Source organism: Alosa pseudoharengus, unplaced genomic scaffold (genome assembly GCF_046254945.1).
Source record: "Alosa pseudoharengus isolate Yale_2024_CS ecotype anadromous, Long Island Sound unplaced genomic scaffold, YU_APseudo_1.1 YU_APseudo_1.1_scf_4, whole genome shotgun sequence".
Classification (NCBI taxonomy): Eukaryota; Metazoa; Chordata; class Actinopteri; order Clupeiformes; family Clupeidae; genus Alosa; species Alosa pseudoharengus.
In genome coordinates, this window is record NW_027468774.1 from 35,621,188 (window position 1) to 35,631,187 (window position 10,000).

At 43.0% G+C, this 10,000-nt stretch overlaps 1 protein-coding gene across 1 annotated transcript in view; it reads right to left on the reverse strand.

Annotated features, from left to right (window-relative positions):
* Window positions 1-9,624, reverse strand: part of LOC143102929 (dedicator of cytokinesis protein 3-like) — a 24,929-nt gene extending 15,305 nt beyond the window's left edge. The window contains exons 1-15 of the mRNA XM_076266723.1: window positions 9,449-9,624; window positions 8,902-8,983; window positions 7,867-7,927; window positions 7,197-7,344; window positions 6,998-7,086; window positions 5,153-5,278; window positions 4,401-4,525; window positions 3,419-3,581; window positions 2,698-2,804; window positions 2,402-2,573; window positions 1,534-1,631; window positions 1,368-1,451; window positions 1,014-1,114; window positions 630-711; window positions 302-472 (exon numbers count right to left, since the gene is read on the reverse strand). Of these exons, the coding sequence (XP_076122838.1) occupies window positions 302-472; window positions 630-711; window positions 1,014-1,114; window positions 1,368-1,451; window positions 1,534-1,631; window positions 2,402-2,573; window positions 2,698-2,804; window positions 3,419-3,581; window positions 4,401-4,525; window positions 5,153-5,278; window positions 6,998-7,086; window positions 7,197-7,344; window positions 7,867-7,927; window positions 8,902-8,983; window positions 9,449-9,624 (1,785 nt within the window). The remainder of the gene's footprint in view (window positions 1-301; window positions 473-629; window positions 712-1,013; window positions 1,115-1,367; window positions 1,452-1,533; window positions 1,632-2,401; window positions 2,574-2,697; window positions 2,805-3,418; window positions 3,582-4,400; window positions 4,526-5,152; window positions 5,279-6,997; window positions 7,087-7,196; window positions 7,345-7,866; window positions 7,928-8,901; window positions 8,984-9,448) is intronic.
* Window positions 9,625-10,000: the final 376 nt, after the last annotated feature.

Below are 10,000 nucleotides of genomic sequence, written 5' to 3' on the forward strand. Positions count from 1 at the left end.
AGACAGAAGGAAAACATTTTGTCCCCTTGGAATTATAAGGTTCTATCTACGTTCTATCTACGAGTCGTTTTAGAATTCCATAGAGTTATACTAATAAGCGGAACAAACCTCTTTCGATATAATGTCCAAAAATGCATACAACTACAAGAAACACTTCATCTCACCTTATGTTGTCACAGAATAAGAAGAAATTACTACATTTTGACAAAAATGTCAGATAGAAGCTTATAATTCTAAGGGGAGGGTTTGTGTTTGTTGTTGGTTTGTTTTATTCGATGTGAGTTGTAGAGGTCACCTTCACCTGTGTGCAGATCAGCGTCTCGGAGTTGTGTCCGTCCAGGCTGAGCACGAAGCGAATGGAGTGGAAGAGCTCGTGGATGCTGACCCGGAATGCCTCCTCGTCCAGCCCGCAGGTGGCTCGTGAGTACAGCGCTCGTGACTGGACGATGAACTTGAACAGGTACTCCAGAGCCTACAGCACACGGTGTGGGGGGGGGGGGAGAGGCGCTCAGAGCCAAATAAAGATTCAGAGGCATGCTCTACTGCAGAACTCTATAGGGGGCCGGCATGCACCTATCTATCAGCATATATACTGGTGAGTGAAGGTCTATATGAATGTGCTTTCTTACTCTCATTGCATCCTGGATGTGATCCTGGCGCACAACTTCGGCTGACCGATCCATATACCACTTCAGACAGCGAATCAACTCCCTAAAGGCAGACAGACAGACAGACAGACAGACAGACATATACACACACACACACACACAAACACACAAACACACCACAAAACAATTTGTTAATGGGTATAATTACTTTCACGAATGCTTGAGTAATTGCTGACTTGCAAATTTTGAAATTTGTAGTGTGTGAAAAATGTCCTATCATACATGTGTACAAAGCTATGATGAAAAATATTAAAACATAATGAAAGCAAATAATACGTAAACATGTTTTTAATGTACGTCTACAGGTTGACGTGTGAAAAAGATATCTTAAGTGTGGAAGCGTACTTGTAGGCCAGTGCTCCAGCAAACTGGTTCTGGATGTAGGAGTCCATGACGGGCCGGAAGTGGTAGTACCTGCAGTCTCTCAGCAGGTTAATAATGAAGACCTGAGAGCAACACATTCACACTTAGGGCCAGTCCCTTCACGGGTCAGTAACTCTAAACACAGACACACACACACACACACACACACACACACACACACACACACACACACACACACACACACACACACACACACACACACACACACACACACACAAACACAAACACAGTACACACACACACACACACACACACACACACACACACACACGCACACACATTCATTCACACATTTCGTCTCTCAGTGCCACTCACCAGTGACTGAAACACCAGTGGTCCGTATTTGTCAGTATTCTCATCCAAGAGACTGAAGAGGGTGTCAAGGATGTCCTGCAGGAACTTCACAGCCAAAACAACAGCACAGTGGGTTATATGGGAATAACATGAAACGTGTGTGTGTGTGTGTGTGTGTGTTGCATACCTTGACAATTTCCTCTCCATTGATGAGACGCAAGCGTCCAAGAACATCCAGGACTCGCTCAGGATGCGCTTTCCACTTCAGTAGAGTCAGTAGATCCACTGAACACACACACACACACACACACACACACACACACACACACACACACACACACACACACACACACACACACACACACACACACACACACACAGGTCCATTAAAGTGTCTTTTTGGGTGGAGGCCAACAGAAAGAGCTCCTGGAGGGCTGTGTGTGCTGTGTGTGTTGTGTGTGTGTTGTGTGTGCTGTGTGTGTTGTGTGTGCTGGCTGTGTGTGTTGTGTGTGCTGGCTGTGTGTGTTGTGTGTGTTGTGTGTGTTGTGTGTGTTGTGTGTGTTGTGTGTGCTGGCTGTGTGTGTTGTGTGTGTTGTGTGTGTTGTGTGTGTTGTGTGTGCTGGCTGTGTGTGTTGTGTGTGTTGTGTGTGTTGTGTGTGTTGTGTGTGCTGTGTGTGTTGTGTGTGTTGTGTGTGTTGTGTGTGTTGTGTGTTGTGTGTGTTGTGTGTGTGTTGTGTGTGCTGTGTGTGCTGTGTGTGCTGTGTGTGCTGGCTGTGTGTGTTGTGTGTGTTGTGTGTGTTGTGTGTGTGTTGTGTGTGTTGTGTGTGTTGTGTGTGTTGTGTGTGTTGTGTGTGTGTTGTGTGTGTTGTGTGTGCTGTGTGTGTTGTGTGTGTTGTGTGTGCTGTGTGTGCTGTGTGTGTTGTGTGTGTTGTGTGTGCTGTGTGTGTTGTGTGTGTTGTGTGTGTTGTGTGTGTGTTGTGTGTGTTGTGTGTGTTGTGTGTGTTGTGTGTGTGTTGTGTGTGTTGTGTGTGTTGTGTGTGTTGTGTGTGCGGTACCGTTCTGTGTGAGCTTGGTGGAGGCCAGCAGGGTGTTGATGTACAAGTTCTCTTTGCTGCTGCGCTGGAATGGGAAGGAGGCCGGGATGGTGGGGCAGCTGCTAAGGTCGGCACGGCAACATGGCATGCTTAAATACAGGCCCTGATTGGTGAAGGTTGTGTTTTCATCACACTGTGGGGAGAGACGGAGACAAGAAGGGTTTTCATAGGAGAGTACATATATGTGTGTGTGTGTGTGTGTGTGTCTGTGTGTTTGTGTGTGTGTGTGTGTGTAGTGCACACACACATTTACTGACCTTGTAGACATAAAGCTCATGTGTCTCATCAGAGAGGGTGGTACCATCCTCCCTCATCAGAGGTGTGAAAGAAAAACCAAAGAGCTTCTTCTCCCCTTTATCCTTAGCTGTGGGACATCACACATCATATAAACACACATACACACACACACACACACACACACACGATGGAAAATGAGGTTTAGGGCAAAGGTTCCTTAAATATTTTAATAGACTAACTGATAAAGTGGTTACAGAAAATAAATGTATTCTGTATACTATTTATCGTTTATATAACCAGGGTTGTCACACTGAGAGAAGGTTAGAGTGGGTACATTAAAAAGGATGATATTTCTAGTCTGGAGTTTGTATCTGTTGTCGGTACACTGAGAAATCAATAGTATGGTAACAAACCATACTTGTTTTGTATATAAAAATGTACTGTTGAAGCTGCCTATACCCTGAGCCAGCCTGGCCAGCCAGAGAGACTATATACATGTGGAATAATAAATTTAGTCCAAAGTGTGCTAGACAGTTTTAGGGGCCTTCATATATAGAATAATCTTCTCCTTCTCCATAATATAACGTAATCTTTTTCATAATCTAAGACAGACAAATAAGTCTTTACTTGCAGACTAAAACAAGCCTTGTGTCTACAATAAAATAAAACTCAAATGATGCAGCGCCTGAGTGCTGAGGAATGATAACAGGTAAGGTAGAGGCGTTCAAGGCCGGTTCTCACTGGAGCAGTGTCGGAACTCAAAGCGCAGGTGGGAACCGCGGAAGCGTTCCAGAGGGATGGACAGCTTGAGGGTCTCGCTCCAGCGTGGGCTGTTGTTGTGGTAGAGCACAAAGGAGCGATGCTCACTGATGCTGGCCTCTCCGCAGCCCACACTCAAGCAGTCCTACACACACACACACGCACGCACACACACACATACACAAACATACACACACAGGCACGCATACCCACACACACGCACGCACACACACATACACACAAACATACACACGCAGGCACGCATACATATACACACACACACACACAAATAAACACACACAAATACACACACACACAAATGCACACACACACACACACACACACACACACACACACACACACACACACACATACACACATACACACACAGCACAGGCACGCATACACACACACACACACACACATACACACAAACATACACACGCAGGCACGCATACACACACACACACACACACACACACACACACACAAAGAAACAAATATTTTAGAGCTTTTTATCCGTAACTACACATAATCCAACTTACTGGGAAGGCATGTTTCAAATATACCTTCATCGCTATTTTCGCAAAATAGGGCAGCAGAAAATACACACCACCACTGAGTTTCTGAAACCAAGCATGTCTGTGCACTGCTGCAAGGTCATGTCTGCATTAGGCTGCATTGTTGCAACTATAGCATTAGTGTTAACAAAATGTAGGGGTGGGGGTGGGGGGGGGGGGGACTGTCCTGAATACAAGAGTGGGACAGTAGTCAAAACCCCAAAGGCCAGCAGTGGGTCTGAATTCAGACACTGACACAGGTCATCAGAGCATCATCTGGAGGTCTAAATACAAACACAGACAAATGTGGCCTAGAAAAATGCCCTCTCTCTCCTCTAAAGTTGCTTTCTTTCTCTCAGTAACAACGTTTTGAGTGTGACCAAACCGAGCGGAAAATGGCTCACTTTGAGGACCTCCCCGTCTGCGTAGAGCACGTAGACCGTCACCTCGATGTTCTTCTGCACACTCTTTCCCCCACGCTCAAACTCGCCACGTTCCAGCGTCAAGTATAAGTCATTACGGCAGTCCCCTGTACGCACGTACAGACACACACACACACACACACACACACACACACACACACACACACACACACACAAAAAAAACATGCATCAGACATAACACTGAAACAAAGATGCACTTTCTCCTATGCTCTCCATAGTTTGAACAGCCAGAAAATAGGTATTTGTATAATTTTCAAATAAAATCCTAAATTTTAGCTCCCTAAAAGACAGAGATAAATTAGCACACACGTTAAGAAAAGGACAGACTGCTCCGTTGGCTGCACAACAGCTTCTCCAACATGAGGTGAGACTGACATCAACCCACAATGCCTGACTTAATGTTCGTACATAATGTATCATATCATATTCAGTCTACTGAATGTGTGTGTGTGATGTGTGTGTGGTGTGTCTGTGATGTGTGTGTGTTGTGTGAGCGTGTAAGACTTTTCATGTTACTGCTCATCCTGTCCTTTTCCAATAAATGTGTTTTTATTCTTCTTTATGCTTTGGCTACACTGTATCTCAACCACATTATTTAAATCTCATGAATGTTGAATTTGTATTTGACACTGAAGTTGTCTGCGTCTACAACTATCACAGTGTGCAAGTGTGCCTGTGTGTGGGAATGTGTGTGGGACTGTGTGTGTGTTCACCTGGCATGATGACGTCGGGGAAGCCTAGCTTGCGTGCGGTGACGGCTCCCCGGGTGATGATGTGTGGGTTCTCCCTCCGCACCGCCTCCAGCTCCCCACGGAACAGCTGCAGGGACACGATCAGACCTGCGCACACAATTAAACACATAAGGACTATCAGACCTGCGCACACAATTAAACACATAAGGACTATCAGACCTGCGCACACAATTAAACACATAAGGACGATCAGACCTGCGCACACAATTAAACACATAAGGACTATCAGACCTGCGCACACAATTGAATACATAAGGATATGTGCGTGTACACACTTACTGTATGCATACACAAGCAAATACATATACGGACTATGAGAACTGAACCTACAATTACACACACACATCTCTTGCACAGACAAGTATAAATAAACTGAATCTGATTTATACAGTACCCTCCAGAATTATTGGCACCTCTGCTAAAGTTGACTAAAAAGAGGAATATAAAATCATCTTTTAGAAATTTATCTTAATGCCTTAAGTAAAAAAATGAGGAAATATCCAACCTTTAAGGACACCAATTTTCTTTGTGAATGAATAATGTATCATAAATAAACATTATTCATTCACAATGAGGGGTTGCCAACCCTTGTTGGTAGCAATTGTTTTTGTGTACAGATCTCAGAGCCTAGGCTGCCTACAGAGACACGTCTTTTTGACGGTCTGCTTATGGGGCAAGCAGCTAGCGGATCGTTAGGAAAGTTTAGATGAATGTGATCATTTATGTTTGGGCCTTTTTTGTGCCTGAAATCGCTGATACAACCTTTAAAATACAAGTTGGCACCCCTATGTTAAATTCCCATAGAGGCAGGCAGATTTTTATTTTTAAAGGCCAGTTATTTCATGGATCCAGGATACTATGCATCCTGATAAAGTTCCCTTTGGAATTAAAACAGCCCCACATCATCAAATACCCTTCACCATACCTAGAGATTGGCATGGTTTTATTTTTATGCTCATTGAGCTCAATGCAAATCAAACCATCTAATATGCTAACTGAAATAAAACCATGCCAATCTCTAGGTATGGTGAATGGTATGTGATGATGTGGGGCTATCTAATTTCAAGGATTAAATTTTTTTATTTAATTATCAGGATGCATGTTAGATAGATAGATAGATAGATAGATAGATGGATAGATAGATAGATAGATAGATAGATAGATAGATAGATACTTTATTGATCCCTAGAGGAAATTCAAGGTCACAGTAGCATACAGACATACACACACACATTCACTAACAGCAGAAAAAGTAATTAAGCAAATACATATGGTAAAGTGGCTGGCTACTGGACAGACAGTTCAAGACATGGAGGTGGTGAAGAGGCAGACAGACTATGCGGAGAAGTCTATTTCTCCTCTTCCCTTAAGTGATGCATTGAACAGTTCAATGGCCCTGGAAAATAAATGACTTCCTCAGTCTGTCAGTCTGTCTGTTATCCTGGATCCATGAAATAACTGGCCTTTAAAAAAGAAAAATCTGCCTGCCTCTATGGGAATTTAACATACCTCTCATTCCTCATTCTTCCTTTTAGTCAACTTTAGCAGAGGTGCCAATAATTCTGGAGGGTACTGTACACATCATATGAGCACAAAATATATAATAAACATAAAATTATATAATACTAACTATATGGGCTTTTGTAGAGTCCACACTTTTGACAATGCTTACAAATTAGTGGATCCATCGTCCACACCATTATTCAGTGCCACTCTGAAACTGAATGGGTTCTTCCTTAGCTTTATTCACCCAAGCTAAAAACATAACCTCCTTGGCAGAGAAAATAACTGAGGTTTGATGCCTACCGTAGTTGGTGCTGGGAGCAGAGTATTTGGTGTTGGACTTGCGGATGATATTCTCCTGAATCTGGTACCAGTCATTCTCATTATTGCACCTGGTTTGAAGAGAGCTTCATTTACCAACCACAACATGCACAAAATATCCTAATATTAAAAAAAAATGTATTGCTAATGTATGTTCTGCATTATGGTCAGTCCAACTCACGTGAAGACTTTGATCACAAAGTCCTTCTCTTCCCTTGGGTCCGTGATGGAGGTGAAGACATCGGTCATTGCCAGCACTCCACAGCCATATGGCCGCCTATACTGGACATGAGCTGGACCTTTCTTAGAGTCATTCAGCAACATCCGACCTGCGAAAGAGCCCAAGAGATTAGGCACCCCTACCTCAGAAAGCACTTATCTCTCATTACTGCACAAAATTAGTCCAAAAGTCCTAAAGATTTAGTATCCTGTAAAAGCAAGCACTTAAAAGTATAGTTCAAAGATGACCATACACAGATATTGATACTGATAGTCACTTGTAACAGTAACATTAAGGGAAATGGGGCTAAAAGGTCTAAAATAAAGATTTTAAGTCATAAGGAATGCAATCGATAGAGGAGAAATTATCCATTTCAAGAGGGGTAAATATATGATGTATCGGGTTACAAAATGGATCAGGTTCTTCAGCTTGCGCTAATGGGAATGTAATTGTCAGTTAGGAGGCCCCAGCAAACACAATCCAATTGAAAATGTGAACTGTAACTTTAGAGAACATTACAGACATGGCTCTGACCACTCAAGTCCAAGACCTCAGATGGACTCAAATGTCAAGCTCACTATACTATATAACAAGTCAAGGTAAGCTCATCATATATAGCTGAGTGGCTTACCAGTTCTGATAATATGTGCCACGATGTAGAGATCCCGTTTCATGTCCTTACTGCTCAGATCCTGTGAAGGAAACGGAAATGACCACCACGGTCAGCCTAGAATTTGGCCCTGATTCCCGAGCCTCAGGGGTTGAGTCACACCACACCACACCACACCACACCACACCACACCACACCACACCTCCCATTATCTGGGTTGTTGCTAGCCTCCAGGCTGCACACACTAATTGTCTATCTGTGCACAACACTACATCTCTTCACTGCATTGTTTTGTGAACTGTCTGCATTTTGTTTAAGTATTTATGTTTATTTATGTATTATTATCAGAATAACAGAAAATGAGATTTTTCTAAAACATTATCTTGTGAAACAAGTCATATTTTGTCTACATAAGAATAGTTACCGTAATTTCCCAACTATTAGACGAGGTTCATTCATTGATTGATTTTGCAAAATTTCTTAAAGGAACCATATGTAAGATTGTGGCCAAAACTGGTACTGCAATCACTTTCAAATGACTGTAGAGCGGTGTATCCCCACCCCTCCCTCCTGACTCAAGGTTGCCAACCCGGACGCCAAAACACTATTGACTTTGTGATTAGTAAATAGGTGGAGGGTGGCGCATTAGGCCAAAACACAACATGACATGACAAAACACAACATCAACAACATCAGTTGAGGGCTGCAACTTCACTTTTTAAATGACAATATCCTGGCCGGACTACTGTTGTCAATGATATAAGTATTTGAAATTAACATGATTTCTTAATGTCTAGTGACATATCAGGGCCATTTTATGATTAATTGAAATACATTTCTTACATACGGTTCCTTTAAGCTATGAGGTTAATATACAGGGTATTAATATGGTATTAATATGGTTTTGTTTTTTTAACTTGCATAAAACACTGTCCTGCAGTTTATACACAATGCGGCTAATACACAGAAAATTACCGTATGTACATAAATTGCATTTGCACAGCAATAAGATCCTCAGATCCTCCGACTCGACCCTACCCGACCCGACCCACTTACTGTGAATAGAGCACACAGTCCGTCGGACTTCTCTGGATTTCTCGGGCCTCCATTTTTATTCAGCTTTACAAGAAACTTCTCGCTGAAAGGCAGAACATTCCCACGTTAGAGCAGAAGGGACCAAAGGCCTCCTTTTCAGTCTCAACTACTTCGTGCTCCAAATCAGTTCAAGAGAACTTGCTCTGCGAACAAGTCTCCATGGTACACCCATGTGAGCTGTAGATGATTAATGGATGCACTACTACATGAATGTCGTGCTAAGCCACGTCGCCCAAAAGTCATCAAATTCCTCATGTTAGTGCAACGGCTCTGTCGGTATGTGTTTGTTTGCCCATGCTCTGAAAATATAAACCTGCATTTATTTGAAGACAGAAGTGCCTTGGTCTTTTTGATCCTGGGTGTAGCCAGCCACTGCCGGGATTTAGTGATTTTTATGAACTGTACCTGCACCACCAAAGAGCACCTGTTGTGGGATTAGCCAGCGGAGTCTAGTAGCGTTTCTCTCCCTTGCAACAGACTCTCTCTGTATGTCTCGGTATGCTCCTACCTGATGCATTTGTTGTCTCGGACATCGTAAAGGCTGAAGAGGACGTCGGTGTCCTCGCTGATGCTGTTGTACGTGAAGCTCTTCAGGTTCAGGGAGAGGTGGTGCGCCACTGGGGCACGGCACGCATCGCCATGGCGCTGTCGAGGGTCTCCCTGAAAGAGGTTATAGATCGTCATTCATTAGCTCCCGAATGAATAGCCATTAAATAGTCATCAAATGAAACAGTAATTAAAGGGCACACACGGTTCAAACATACACCAATGTAAAAGTTTGATTAAACACTCAAATACAATGCATCACATCAATGCATCACATAAAGGCCAAAAAATGAAATTCATTAACATGTGGGCTACCATCCACACATAAGTCTATATGCTGTTACTCACTCATATACTAACTGAACTGCTCACCCACTCACTAACGATCATGGAAACTCATCAGTGGTTGTGTTTACCTGCGTTTGACTGGGCTGGCCACAGTGTCTACTGGATGCATGCTGAAGAACAGTTAAACAGAAGCCAATCGTGAATTTTTTATCGACCATGCGAAAAA